The following is a 15,737-nucleotide window of genomic DNA, read 5'->3' as shown; positions in this document are numbered from 1 at the left end:
CTAAAAATTGTTTACATGCAGCGACACTTGAATTTTAGCATGTTTAATATTAATGAGACGCCCTAATTTTTTTTACAATGATTTTTGTCTGCAATATGCGAAGTCCGTTAAACAGAGGTTCGTTATATCAAGGTATTACTGTATTAGGTTACGCTGTGATTTATCATTAAAATAACATTCCCTATTTGAATTATTTATTGAAACAAATTCTGTTCAACCAAGAGCATGTTGGTACTAACACTAATGAAATAAAATTAATGGTAAAACCCGATTTATTTACAGTAACAAATGCAGAGAGGCATCTTTTAACTTGGATTTAAATCTAACATAGACCACAATATTACTAAACATTTTCATACTTGATTTCTACTACATACAAATAAATAAAATGCTTTTTAAAATTTTATTTATAAATTTATTAGATTATTAAATATAACAATCTTGAAAAAATATTTATTATAAAATATGAAATTAATAATTGTCACAGTATAAAGGATATGAAATTAATGATATAACCTGGGCTTTTTTCTAAAAAAAGGTATGGGAAATGAATATTTGTTTTAAAAATATGCATACCATCACTTGGTGTTTTAAATAAAAACAAATGTGATATAAGTATGTTTATGCAGACGGCAAAAAATTGAATATATTCGTTAGATATTCATGGTTTAGCGTTGTATATTTGCCATTATGACAATTACATGCTTATTTGTGTATTTTGACACCTTCCATTGATTTTGATAAAAATTATTTAAATTTTTTTATAGGAAAAAGCCTTAGATACACCAAATGGTCAGATAATATTTACAATAAAAATAATTGTGAATTATTATATGTAAACATAAATTAAATTGAAGTAAAAAAAAGGAAGCATACTAATGAACAATTAAAAAAATACAAACACAATTGGAATCAAAAGCACAATTATAGGAAATAATACTAAAAATAATAATAAATGCCTTATTTTAATCAGTATACAATGTTATTTTCAATAAATTTATTAGTACCGAGTCCTATTATTATAAGATGTATATAATCACTTAAGATAAAATATTAATCCTGAGTGAGGTTGAAAAATAAATGGCTTAAAGTTATTGGTAGATAACCATTCCGCCAGTAACACTTCCCACAGCTCTGGCATATATAAAATTGTTCATTGTTCTTTAAATCAGCAACAGAAACTGTTTCTAATTCAATATAAACTCCGTAGGAGGTCAAGCATTCCTCAACATAAATTTTCTCAGGAGATAAAACAAGATTCTGATGAACAGGAACTAAGATATTTTCTTCTTCATCGTCGCTTTCAAAGTTTCTATAATTATAATCAAAATTGGAACTACTCTTAGTATTTGTTTCAGTAGAATTTTGGGAGCAAGTTGAGGCGTCAGAATTGTGCAAATGCAAAGCTGGAAATTTATTTAGAACATATTTTTTTTTAGAATTGAAACTGTCTTTCAACTTTTGCATTGTTTGACGAGATATAACTGTAATTTCTTTAGAATTACAAAACTGACACCTCGAGTATATTTTATCCGACTGCAAGCGCAAGTTAAAATATGAAAGGACTTCTTTGACTTGCTTTTCTAAATCAGAACTGTGTAACTTATAAACATGATTACTGGCTATTCCCTTGAAATTTTTTTTATGTAGCACACTTTTAATAACTATAAACCTGTTTTCTTCAGAGGCAGTCTTCACACAATTTTCCCATTTCAAATTATCCGCATTTAAAATTGCATCAATGCCGCAACATCTCAAAAAGCTGATTAATGGTGACAATGTGTTTTCTAATAAAAGCTTTACATCTTCAACGAAAACAGGATTATCATTTGGACCTTTTAAAGAATTGACATGATGGATTTTATTTTTATTGTGCTTTTTCTTTGTTTTCTTAATTTTAGATTTTTCAGACTGAGCCATTACTTTCAAACAAATATCATCAAAATCAAGATTCGCATTCAAACATAATTTTTCCAAAACGGAATAAATTTCTAATAAAACATACGCATCTAAAGCCGCATATTCCAATTGCGTTTTTCGTAATGGTCTGTTTTCCCAATTTGAGCATTGTTCGTGTTTCTTTAAAGGCATTCCTAGGCATTGTTCAGCAATCGAACTTAATCCTTCCCCAATATTTTGTTTTTTATAAGGCATTTGAACTCCGAACGATAAAACACTTTTCCATAAATATAGTAACTCGAGATAACTAAGGCTTTTGAATTTCAAGCAACTCAAACCAGGCACTGAAGTTCTGATTTCTCTCATATCATTTTCAAGTCCAAAACCTAACTTAATAACATTATTATTATCCAAAATATTTTCAGCGAGGAGGCCCCAAAGACTGGTATGTTGGGGGTCATTCAGAGCTAGTGCATCAAAAAGGAAAATGTTTGCTTTAGTAGAAATCTGAATGAGAGAAACGGTGCTCTGTTTAGCTCCAAACGATGGTTTCCATTCAGAGTCTAGCCCAATAAGAGATTCTCCTATTAAGCCATTGTATACAGCATCTTTAAATGCTTCCGGTGTATCAATAAATATAATTTTGTCAGAAGGTAAAGATAATTGCAGATACTCAGTATTATGAGATGTACTGGGTGATGACACCCAATTGTAATAGTTGTCAACAGAATCTTTTTTGGAATTCAAAAAAGCTTTCACGGCATCCGGATATAATGTCGGGGAAACATTAAAATGTTTAGCCCACTTGTAGGCTTCCATGGGTTCATACTCATTTACCAAGTGAATTAACTCATCTACTAATTCTGGTTTATCACTCAAAGTATCAATCACCAGATCATCCCAAGCACTGTCACTGATAATGTTTTCTTGGTATTTCTGATGAATTAAGAAACGAATTCCACCAATTGCACGATTCCTGGTAAGGTGTTCACAGGTACTCAGAGGGACATTGTATGTATTGCACAGTCTGGAAATCAGCTTGCCGAGAGGCTTGTGATAGAGTTTACCCCAATTAACTTCAGGAACATCCTTGACCGAGAGAAACTCTTCAATTTTACTCCTGACGCTTGAATTTCTGTCTAGTAAGTTATCTAAAAACTTGACTAATGTTATGGCTTGCTCGGGACAAGTTGACAAGTAATCATCGACCAGGTTAGGTTTGTCTTGAAGCACTAAAGGGATGAGTAAATCTTCGATATTTATGTACTTCTGAAGGTTTAATGCGACAATACTCTGGAAAGCCAATTTGTATTTCGTGCTATTTAACATACCTCTTACAAAAGGCAAGTAATTCTCTTTTTCTTCATCTATGCGATAAGTTTTGACAACTAATTTTATAAAAGAAAAGTTTTTCTGTTCTTTGGCTATATTAAAAGCCGTCAGTTTTAAGTTGGATGTTAGACGAGCGGTAACTTCTTCTTTTTTCTTGGACCACAAATTTAGTTGTTCCACAATATGGTAAGGCAATGTTGTAGATTTACAATCTGAAAATCCTTGGCAATTAATAACTAATATCAAAACAGATGTAAAGGGATCATCTGAAGTTTCAAAAAAGTTGTGTAGAAGATTAACAATATTGGTATTTTTTTTCCACGAGTTCCAAGACTGTTGTAATTTCTGTAGCCAAATTTTAGTCTCTTCATCGAGATTAGTATCGAAGCCAAAACCATTGGTTCTAAAGATTTCTTGTACTGACGGGATCAACTTGATTGATTGATTTTCAGATGCCAATGTTTTTAAATCGATTGTAGCAGCTGGCGGAGTAGAATGATGTCCATGATTATTCGATCGGTGAGAATAAGTTAAATTTCTTCCTCGATTGTAATGTGATGTCATCTTATGTTTTGCATTGAATGTGTGGTTGGAACCAGATTCACGATCGGTCATGATCGCTCGTGAATATACTTTTTATTTTAACGGAATATAATGAGATATCCATATACTACACAGAAAAATGTTACAAACTATAAATTGTAATTTTGTAATATGAAACATCTGATTGAAAAAATGCACCACTAAGATTCAGACCGGAAAACGAAAAAAAATCAGAAATGACAGAAAATGACAGACGTAGAAATAAGAAACTGAAAAATAAAAGCGTTCATCCGCTTAAGACGATTGTCGTAAGATCACTTAACGTTGAAATACAAGTCAGTTTTCCGAATTCGGAATTACAAATGCACGAAAATGATACAATTTTTTTTGCGTACACGATTAAAAATTTTAGTAAAATAATATTATACGTTCCGGAAACGAAAACGTACTTTTGCAATTCAGAAATTGAATTCGGTAAATTGGCTTTTGCTTCAACCTCACATTACTATATTCAGACTGTAAGTGGGCTTTTGGCCCATTTACAGCCTATGGGTTATTAGGGTTATGCCTAGTTTGAAAATTTACAGGCTTTATAGATTTTTTAGGGTCATATAAATAGGTATCTCCTCAATTTTTTTAAAAATTACATAACGCCCAAGTAACACTAAAATCTAGCTGTAGCTTATGCAACACCGATCGTGGCCCTACTTAGGCTTCAACTGTTTATAAGTTTTATGTCCTATGCCTACTCATGAGTGGATTTACTCTTAATGTTTATACTTACTCTTATTTCTTGTAATTCATATGTGAAAATTCTTGGCAAAAAAAATATCTTCCCTATTAGATTACTCTGAGAGTGATCATTTGAAGTACCTACATTTAAAGATTAACCTTGATTTATTTGGCAACTCGAGGAACTTTGTGATTCCTCGAGTGCCGACGCGGCTGCTGAGAGAACCACGCTCCATCATTTATTTAGTTTTCTCCGGAAATTTACATCTCCAGTCTACAATTTTTTGTTCATCTATAAATATTATGGTTGGTGTTAACTTGAAATTGTTAAAAGATATGATTTTATAAAGGTTAGCTGTTAACTGATGAAAGTGCATCAATAATATCATTGCGTCGTTCAATATAGCAATGCTGGTCTAAACGGTGTAGTGTATTTCTAAGAATCTGTGCCAAATGAACACATGTGGCAAGTTGGCGTTTAAAAGTGCTTTGTGTTCGTCCCTTAAGGGTACGTTACGACCATAGTGTTTTCATCCAAAACCCCTAACTTCTCGGGGATAAATGACTGCAATAAAAATGTGCAAAGACAATAACAATCTTAGAACATGTGCTTAAACTGTTAAATTTTATGAAATCGAACTACAAACTGAAATTCTTCAATTTACAACAGCTCCCATTTGTATGAAAGCGAAAGCGGAAAATCTCAGAGACAAAACCATCATGTCGGATCACGGAAGGGCGGCAAAAGAGGATAATAGTGAAGTCCCGTTTGAACTGTGCTAGTCTGGAAGTTGGAAGTTGGCCATCCACAATGACGAGGAGCTCAACAAGCCCTCCAGCGTGACGACCATCACTCAGGAAGGCGTCCTGCCCAACACCTTGGGCATTCTCCAGCCCATGGGATCAAGAGGAAGGCGTTTTAATTTGTCGGCTCATCTTTTCCCCGCCCCAGACTCAACGCCCCGAGACCGATTGACGACGTTTTAATCCATTTTTTTTAATATCATTATCATCATCATGTAATTATTAAAATTATCCATGTCTTATTAAGCGCCCTTGAGGTAGTATTTTACGAAAATGGCGCTATACAAATTATCCAAATTATTATTATTATAACTGGCAACATTAATCTACTAAAGGCGATCTTCAAATTAGTCTACGCGAAATAATTGTAGTCTTTGGTTTTTGGCGAACTGTCAGTTGCTGTCAGTGTCGTTAATTGTTTTTTCGTTTTGGATTATTGATTCTTTATATTTGTTCCCAAATAAATTTTACTCCTCAAACAACTCCTAAAAATGGTTATTATTACGTTTACGTATTATAATTGACAGATTTTTTTTCAAAAATACATAATTTCGATAATAATTATACATTTTAGCATGCAACTGTTTTAAACACAATACAGTAAAAGGATAATAAATGAAGCTTTATATAAATATTAAAATGTGTATTTTTTTATATTTCAGCACGGCCGACTCAAGGTTAGAACATCAGAAGAAGAGAAAATAAGAAAAGATAATGAACGTGAGAAAAAAGTTATCGCTTACAAAGCTGGTATGGGAGTTATTTTAAAAAAGGTGATATAGTTTTCTTCATTCTATACCATAGATTATTATGATTATTATGATGCTTGAAGTCTAAGCAATACCAACGACTTCGTCCATCATTCACCTGCTTATTTGTCTGTAATATCACATTGTTATTGTATAATACAGTCTGTTAGTATTCTCATTCCTAGAAAAGGCCGCAAATAGTAAACATGTAAATGATGAGACTTCTTATGGTCGATGAGTGACCCTTCTGCAAGCAAAATTCATTAGTTTGGTGCTTATTTATATGGCTTTCATCAACATAAATACACAACGTAGAAAATTGCTTGCAGTTGTCTTCAACCTATTTATATACCTACCTCCTCTTTACTTCCCAACCTTTGCATCGGTCGATACTGTGGGTTTGAATTTTTTAACATTGTTTTCATAAATATAATTTTAATAATATCAATTGAAATATGTGACGACAATCTAAACAAATAACATAATGAAAGTAACACATTTTAATTATAATTAATTGCATAATCATTACATCATAATTAAACCTTTTGCAAGAATAGCAGCACGTGCAGCAATAAAAGACAAATACACTACCTCAAAACATAATACACTAAGACCTCACTTTGCGTCGTTGATACGTTCCAAAATATCGCAACGCAAATTAAAACAACGCAAAGTGAATTGCTATTTTCCATTGGAAATCATATAAACATCAAAGATAGCGAAAATGAGTCTTAATTCAGTAACGACGCAACTTCAGAAAAACCCAAATTGAATCAATGCAAAGCGAGGTCTGAGTGTAAATTTGAAATAATGGATGTTTCGGAAATTTCGTATGTTTCGTTTTGTAACAGAGGGCCAGGCTACTTCAAGCCTTCAAATCTGGCAGCCATTTTTTTAGTAAGCCTAAGCTTCCGTAAAATTATGTTCAATTCACACATATTTGTCATTCTCACAACATTTGTTTTATATCTTCTTAAAATGTCGACCTCCATGGTAAATAAAAAGCATTCTGGCAGGTAGTTCTGCTGGTTTGTTTTAATTGGAAGAAAAGTGCAGCTGAGGTGCATAAAATACTTGTGGAAGATTATGGCGATTATGCCCCGTCGGATAAATAATGCACAGAATGGTATAGATGCTTAAAAGCTGCCGATTTTATCGTTGACGACAGAGATTGCCCTGGATGACTGAAAAAGTTTGAAGACGGGGAATTGGAAGGATTACTCAATGAATATCTAACTCATACAACTGGCAGAAGCATTAAATGTTGGTGTGTGCATGAGTGAGTGCATGGTTAACAGCCATGGGAATCAGAAAAATGACTGTCGGTTTTGCCTTTCAGGCAGTAAGTCGCACTTCAAAAATCGCATTTTTAAGTTTATGGCTTCAGGCCATGTGGCAACCAATTGCCTCGCTTTTGGATCATTCCCATGGCCATTAAACGTTCACTCACAGGAGAGCAGAATTTTCTGCAAATGCTTCTTATTTACCACGAAAGTTGACATTCTAAAGAGTGATAAAACAAATATTGTTGTGAGAATAACAAACACGCGCAAACTGAATTGAAAGATGCTCAGGCTTGGTTTAAGAAATGGCCACCAGATTTAAAGCCTTGAAGCAGCCAGAGCCTTGTAAATCAGGCCAGGCAGAAACACCTAACATTTGGAAAGAAATATAACTGTAATTAAGAAATTGCCTTATATAATATAGACAACTACTATTTTAGCTAGAGGCTCTCGACCTCGTTTAGGTCACATAATGTACCATGCTGGTTGTTAACTTCACAAGTTTTATTTTAATATAGCCGTTGGATATATATTTTTTTAAATATTAAAAATCGGGCCATTAATTTTCAGAGATCTAAAAAAGAGTTTGATGAGGACGTGCTTACAATATCCGCCCAGTTATTGTCTGCTAACCCTGATATATATACACTTTGGAATTATCGTAGGGAGACCATTTTGTTTTTGACAAGGTAATTTTTATTAATGTAAATAATTATATGATCCGGATAACTAAACATTTTATTTCTATGTAAATATCAGATGAAAAAAACTATTGTACTTTTTAAATTTCTTGTAACTGGTGTTATTTTTGTTTTATCTCAGCCAAGGTAATGAAAAGGATTCACTTAAACTGTTTGATGATGAACTCCAGTTGACCGAAATATGCCTTAAAGTTAATCCTAAATCTTATTGTTCGTGGCACCAAAGAGTTTGGGTTCTTAACACCCGCCCGAATCCTGACTGGGACAAAGAATTGAGGCTTTGTAATGCATATTTGAAACTGGATGAAAGGAATTGTAAGTTATTCATAGTTTCGTTTAATTAAACTCATCACGGATGTAATTCTTTATTACAATATTTTAAGTGTTTCTATATAAAGAGTATATCCGCTTCCGTAGTGCGATGGTCAGCACGCTCGGCTACCGTTCTGGAGGTCCCGGGTTCGATTCCCAGGGGGGGAGTCAAATAAATTTAAGTGATTTATTCACTCCAATATTTATTCAATATAACCCTGGACTGGTACCTGAAGCGGAGGGCTGATCACCTTTCCTTCATGTGTTCAAGATAACACTGGGTTTATATGATGCAGTGCCCTATGCACCGTTGGGGTGCAGATTAGGGTTTGAATGAATATAAAGAGTATTGTACATAGTGTAAAAATAACATGTCACTGAATTTCTATTATTTTAACCTTGTGTAATCTTTTTCAATTCATTTAGAAAAAAAACATTTAACCATAGAAATTTACAAAATATATAACGTAAATATTTTTTATATTTTTTATTACAATTTATTATTATTAATTATTATTAATTATAAAAAAAGAAAAATATTTGTGTTTCTATTATTTACACAAATATTTCAATTTCATACTATTTCTGTGAGCCTATGCATTATTAGAAATAGGTATCAAATTGTGGTAGAGTGGGTTCGAACCGAGAAACTCTGACTTAAGAGTCCGCGGCACTAACCACGGGACCACAACCCGACACGATTGTGGTATGCATTTTCATATTGGATATATATTTTACCTTATTTCCTTATTTTAGCTTTTTCAAAATGCAATTAAGGAAGAAATAAAATAGCAGCATCAAGGTGTTAGACATGCTAAATTCGAGAAGTCCTGTACTGAATGCTAATTTATATGCATTGTACAATAAGCCACAGTAAATATAAAAACTTGAATGTATATAATGATTTTTTTTCAGTTCATTGCTGGGATTATCGCCGTATTGTTGTTACTTCTTCTAAAATCGATAAGCAAAAGGAGTTTGATTACAGCACTGTAAAAATCCATGAAAATTTTTCAAACTACTCGGCTTGGCATTATCGGAGCAAATTATTAACAGAGTTGTTTCCAGAACAGGATGGTACGTTCATTAATTCTATTGTATTAAATAAACTGCTTCATTCTCCCACTAGTAACGGTGCGGGAAATTAACATGTCGGTACATCTGCCACAATTTCATTTATATCTTCAACCAAATGCCGGTATGGCTTACCTGAAAATATTACTAGAAGATTTCTGTTTATCATTAGAATAAATTTTAATAATATAATTTATTATTTAATGATCAGCACGCTCGGCTACCGTACTGGAGGTCCCGGGTTCGATTCCTATGGGGGGGTCGAATAAATATAAGTGATTTTTCAGGTACCTGGACTGGTACCTGAAGCGGAGGGCTGATCACCTTTCCTTCGTATGTTAACAATCAAGATAAACTGCGTTTATATAAAGCTGTGCCCTATGCTCCATCGGGTGTGGATAAGGGTTTGAATGAATGAATTGTTATTATTATCGAAATTGTACTGAATTGACTTTTCAAAAACATGTTTACATACCAATATAAAAGATGACGCACCCTGTAATTATGAGTTTTAAAAAAGATTTGAAGAAGCATGTAAGTGTTTGATATTGGTTTATTTTTCACAGGGACGAGGCCGATTGAAGAAGTACATCTCAGAGATGAACTAGAATTAGTTCTAAATGCTGCATTTACTGATCCGACTGATACAAGTGCTTGGTTCTACCAGCGATGGCTTCTTGGTAAGACTTCTGCTTTATTTGTTAGAGACATCTTATATGATTTTTTATTTTGTTAATATTGATTACGAGTCCTTATTAAAGGTGCCGTGCCGAAACCCAAAAAACTTGCTGTTTGTAGAGTTTGCCCAGAGAACTCATTTATTGCTTTTAACCAAAGTGTTCAAAACCCATCTTTGACTGGCGACGTAGAAGTTAAAATGAACGGTAAAATTATCAGTGGAGAATGGAAATCTTTAGGCTGCTCACAACGAGATGTCATCTGGATTTTACACCATTCTGAAGTTATAAATAATAAAATTTTCGATAAACCAAAGAGTAAGGTCCAGGTATGTATGATTTAATGGCGTACTAATTTTCTATACAACTATTAAAAAATAATGTGAAATAAGTCCTAACTTCTTAATGATTTCTTAGAAACATGGGCGTGATTTGTCACAAGTTTTTACCGTAGCTGTTAATCTTTTTTTATATATTGTTTTAGAGTATTAGTTTTTATTTATTTTTATTACATTTTAGTTAATGCTTATTAAAAAAAAAAAACCAAAACAGACCAATAACAATATTATTTATTTAATATAGTTACAAAAATATTATAATTTAATTTATTTGTTAGAAATTTTTACTTATTTATTAAATCCACATGTACATGACAGCAAAGCCAATTATAATGTAAGCACCTTCATGTAATATTGTATTTGACAGCACAAAAACCAACAAGCCATAGAATATATTTACTTTTTCATCACATTGTCCAACTAACTAGGGTAAGTTCGCGTTAAAGCCAGACAAAAAAAATAATTCTTAAATACAAAAGGAACAATTGATTTGTACATGACAGTAAAGCCAATTATAATGTAAGCACCTTCATGTAATATTGTATTTGACAGCACAAAAACCAACAAGCCATAGAATATATTTACTTTTTCATCACATTGTCCAACTAACTAGGGTAGCGTTAAAGCCAGACAAAAAAAAAAATTCTTAAATACAAAAGGAACAATTGATTTGTACAAATAAAGCACCAGAAAATATTTACGCTACCATCTGTCAGTACTGTCTTTGAGCTGAGAAAGTATTCATTCTCGCTACAGTTGTCAGATTGCTATTGGAATTTCAAGTGAAGTACATTTTTCTATCGGGTATTTTTGTTTTGTCGGAATGACTGTAACTAGAGCATCCCATTTAAATAACCAAATATTTATTATTTGTATTTTTTTTTATTATTATGTTCATTTGCCTATGCAGCATTTAGGTACTAATAGCGTTCAAAGAAGATGAATCAAGAACTGAATATTTAAAAAAAAAGTATTGTAAATGTTTTTTTTCTTTTTATAGATTACGCTTCTTGGCAAAAATAGTATGAGCATTGTCTGTGTCAAGACTTCAACGCTTAATTCAGAAGTGGAAGGTTTTGAGTTAAGCGAAGTAAATGACTATGTTGGTTATGTCAAAACAGAGTTTAAAAATAATTTCGGGCCATCCGTGATTGAAGAGTTACTAAAACAAAAAGGTTCTTGTGAACAGTTATTGGAAATGGAGCCAGATAGTAAATGTAGGTTATTAAATCATATTTTTTTTATCGACTTTGAATATGAGATATTTTTGATTGTTAACAATGTGATTTGTTTATATTTCAGGGACTCATCTGACATTAGCCGTTATCAAACATTCCATTGATCACATTGAAAATTATTCGAGTTGTAATGAAATTTTGACTAAACTCATGAAATTGGATCCAAAAAGGGTGAATTATTATAAAGACTTGTACTCAAGATGGCATCTTGAGTATTTTTTGCAAAAAGCGAATTTTGAGACTGTGATGAATGGGAAGTTCATCGAAGAAAAAGACAAAGAGTCTGTACAACTTTCAACTCTTTATCACTTGCAGTATTGGAGTGCCTGCTCTGAAATTGATTTGAGCGACCACCAACTAACATCGCAAAGTCTTTCAAAGATGTACGTTTTTCACAACTGCCAGGTAAGAAGAAGTACAGAATAAAACTATTAATCATATATAATTTACAGAAGAAAATATAATGTAAATATAAGAATGTGTTGGTAATGAACAGAAAAATGTCCAGACGTCTCATTTACTAGCATTTAGGCTGCATGTACATGGAGCTACATTGTATATTTCTAACCAAATACGGTTTTTACCCTATTGCACATTGACTTTTTCCACTTAGGATGTAAAATTCACATACATAATGTGATTATGTAAAAATAAAATACATGTACGGTTTGTTTATAGATAAATTCACATACAGATGTGCATTTTTTTAGTCACATGTGTCGATACATGGAATTATTGATGTTCACACTTGTGTGTACAGGGGGTTAATATTTCGCTTACAATCTAGCCCTTGTATAATTTGTGTTTAAGTATTATACATAGGTCCATGTCGTGTGTTACCATAATTAATAATGTTTTTTTTCAGATCCTTGATCTCAGCTATAATTGCTTCGAATCTTTTAAAGAATTTCCTGCATTACCTAAACTAAAAACTGTGTTTTTAAGAGGGAATCAAATAACTTTCGATGATGTCAAATTCATAAAGCAAAAATGTCCAAATGTGAAGAATATAGTTATAGATTAAGATTTACTAGTCCTAACAAATAAGCTGTGCATATTTAAGAATGAAATAAAGTTTATATCATGTTTACACTATATATATATATATACATATATATATATATATATATATATATATATATATATATATATATATATATATATAACATATATATATATATATATATATATATATATATATATATATATATATATATATATATATATATATATATATATATATATATATATATATATATATATATATGTTATTATATATTATAGACTGATAATAATAACAAATTTTAAACTTATTATGCTAGAAACTAAACATCAAACATTTATTGAAAACACCACTTTTTTATTCAACCAAATGTGAAATCAAATCTCGTGAGAGCTTTACGATTTAAATAAATACGTAGATTAATTTACACCTAAATTTACTAAGTTCAGCTGCTTACCCTGCAAGCTACTATATCCGATAAATTTATTGTATTATCATTGCAAGTTGTATTCTGATTATATTTTTTGGAATAATAATTTGCCTTAAATACAAATACAGAAATAAATGAAAACCTTTCAGCGTATAAATATTTAAAAAATATATTTATGTTTTCTGACTAAGCTGTATGTTTGAATACATATATAATTTTATAAATCATTTGTGTGCAATTTTGCCATGTTTGTTGTTTTTTATATTGTTTTATATTACACTTTACGTTATTCTTAAATTAGCCTTTTATAAACATGTTTATACATATCTTAATACATATGTAATCAATCCTATTTTATTTGTTGAAATGAATAATTGATTAAATAAATTATAACCCTTTTCATATTGTATTATTTATATTCCAATTATTAGGTCGATGCATAAGTAGTCATATTTTTACGTAATGTGTAGCTTTTTTTTTTACCAACTGTGTTAACAATTGTTTTTAATGTTGTTTTTGTATCATATAAAGGAGGGTTTTTTAAAATATTTTATTCAGTTTACCGTTAGCGGTTGCGCTATATAGAGCCCTTGTGAATTTTTAAATGTCAGAGAAGAGTGCATATTCGACACTTTTACTTTTTGAATTCGATAAAGGCCACAATGCAACTAAGGCAACCAAAAATATACGTGATGTGTACGGCAGAGATGCTATCAATGTTCAAAACAGTCAACGATGGTTTGCTTAAATTCAGATCTGGGTATTATCAACAGCTGATGAAGAAAGATCGGTACGCCCTCTAACCACCGATGATGATGTACAGAAAGCCGTACTTGAAGCTAATCCCCGTCAAAATACCAAGGACATTGCATTGATGATGGAAATTAAGCATTCTACGGTGGTGAGGCATCTGCATCGCATTGGAACGGGTTCCAAGTACAACGTGTGGGTACAACGCGCTGCCACATTCTGCGATAACACAACATAAATTTAAGAAGCTAAAATGGGATGTTTTGAAGCATCCACCTTACTCTCTTGATTTAGTTCCTTCAGACTTTAAAATTTTTTTTTTTATCTTTACAAAATGATTAAAATATAAAAAAAACAACGGAGGTGAAAACAGCACTAGAAACATTCTTTGCATCGAAACCCGAAAGTTTATTTTCAAATGGGATTAAAAAGTTGACAAAAAGATGGAAGAAAGTCATTTAAAATAATAAAAATATATGTAATTAAATAAATTAGTAAAGTATATGCGAAAAAAATCATTTTTGTTTTCATGAAAAAATACGACGTTACTTATGCATCAACTTAATAAAACTTTTAATACTTCCATATTGTAATTCTTTGGCACAATGCAATCTTGCTATTCACACAATTGTTGAATTACAAAAAAGAAAGTGCCAAACTGAATGTATGGCTTTCAATATATGTATAAATAAAAACAATAAATTCCTATTTTTATTTTACCGGAAGCGGAGGGCTGATCTCCTTTCCTTCATGTGTTAACGATCAAGATAACACTGCGTTTATATGATGCAGTGCCCTATGCACCATTGGGGTGCGGATAAGGGTTTGAATGAAATGTTTGAAAGACAAAGGAATCAAGTAAGGAGTTAATGGGGGAGAGGCAGAGGAACTATAAAAGAGATGATGTGATGGACATTTGGGGTTCCTCAGAAACTTCTCTTGAGTTAACACTATTGGTTGCGAATAAGGGTGAGAAGAATAATATCAAACAATTAATGAAAGACAAAAAAAAACAAAATCACGTTTGAGTTTTTTTTCTAAAAAAATTCAAACATGTTGGTGAAATTGAATGGAATGCCTTACACCAAAACAATCTCGATTCGTTTTGTGCTATAACACGGGGTAACAGTGTGTTCACGAAGCGTAGGGTGTTAAAGGGTGCGTGGACAAAAACCTAACAAACACGTGGGGGTAGGGGTGTAGCGGGAATATAGTTAGCAATTTATTTAGGGAGCATTTTTCCCTGTTGAATGCATGAAAAATTCGAATCAATGATGATTAAAAAAAACAAAGATGCTACTAGGGCTACGGAGATACTATTGTACTCTGTAAAATTCGACATCTTTATTTAATCACTAAGAATATATAGTACTTTTCAATCATAATAATATTTTTAATTTTTAATATTAATAGAACATTTTTATGAAGCATTTTCCGCACTCAATGTGTATTTTTTTATATGAATGAATGATGATTAAAAAAGAAAGAAAAATGCTACGAGGGCTTCGTAGATACTATTGTGTTCTGTAAACGTTTGTCATTTTAATTAAAACAATAAGAATATATAGTACTCTTCAATAATAATACTATTTTAAATTTGTAATATTTATTGACATTTATTTTTGGAGCATTTTTCTGTACTCAACGGGTAAAATGTTTTAATGAATGGTGCTACGTAGGCAATACTTTTCTCTGTAAACGGTCGACATTTTCATTCAATCACTAAAAATATGTAGTACTTGTCAATCATAATCATGCATATTTAAAATTTTAATTGAATCGAAAAAAATCGAATGAAGGTTGATAAAAAAAACAGAATGATCAATTAAAGGATACTCTCATTTTTTTTTTTTTTTTGGCAAAGCACCCAAT

The 15,737-nt window shown here is 31.7% G+C and overlaps 2 protein-coding genes across 2 annotated transcripts; one reads left to right on the top strand and one right to left on the bottom strand.

Moving 5' to 3' along the window:
• Positions 1-205: 205 nt before the first annotated feature.
• Positions 206-4,015, bottom strand: Nbr (exonuclease mut-7 homolog). Its single transcript, XM_088261013.1, has one exon. The coding sequence runs from the start codon at positions 3,844-3,846 to the stop codon at positions 1,054-1,056; it is 2,793 nt and encodes a 930-aa protein (XP_088117139.1). The 5' UTR covers positions 3,847-4,015; the 3' UTR covers positions 206-1,053.
• Positions 4,016-5,675: 1,660 nt separating this feature from the next.
• On the top strand, positions 5,676-12,792 carry RabGGTa (Rab geranylgeranyltransferase subunit alpha). Its single transcript, XM_088261782.1, has 10 exons — positions 5,676-5,804; positions 5,973-6,083; positions 7,913-8,031; positions 8,165-8,358; positions 9,271-9,432; positions 9,996-10,109; positions 10,191-10,435; positions 11,445-11,661; positions 11,747-12,087; positions 12,548-12,792. The coding sequence occupies exons 1-10, from the start codon at positions 5,802-5,804 to the stop codon at positions 12,704-12,706; spliced, it is 1,665 nt and encodes a 554-aa protein (XP_088117908.1). The 5' UTR covers positions 5,676-5,801; the 3' UTR covers positions 12,707-12,792.
• Positions 12,793-15,737: the final 2,945 nt, after the last annotated feature.

The sequence above is a fragment of the Brachycentrus maculatus genome, unplaced genomic scaffold (genome assembly GCF_059751285.1).
Source record: "Brachycentrus maculatus isolate JH-2025_06_01 unplaced genomic scaffold, ASM5975128v1 h1tg000010l, whole genome shotgun sequence".
Lineage (NCBI taxonomy): Eukaryota > Metazoa > Arthropoda > Insecta > Trichoptera > Brachycentridae > Brachycentrus > Brachycentrus maculatus.
This window is presented reverse-complemented; position numbering and strand designations above follow the sequence as displayed.

Excerpts from the sequence above, each read along its gene's own strand:
- Nbr (XM_088261013.1), bottom strand. The coding sequence starts at position 3,846 with ATGACCGATCGTGAATCTGGTTCCAACCACACATTCAATGCAAAACAT.
- RabGGTa (XM_088261782.1), top strand. Across the intron at positions 8,359-9,270 it reads GAAACTGGATGAAAGGAATT|TTCATTGCTGGGATTATCGC; the intron begins GTAAGTTATTCA and ends ATTTTTTTTCAG. Across the intron at positions 11,662-11,746 it reads AATGGAGCCAGATAGTAAAT|GGACTCATCTGACATTAGCC; the intron begins GTAGGTTATTAA and ends TTTATATTTCAG.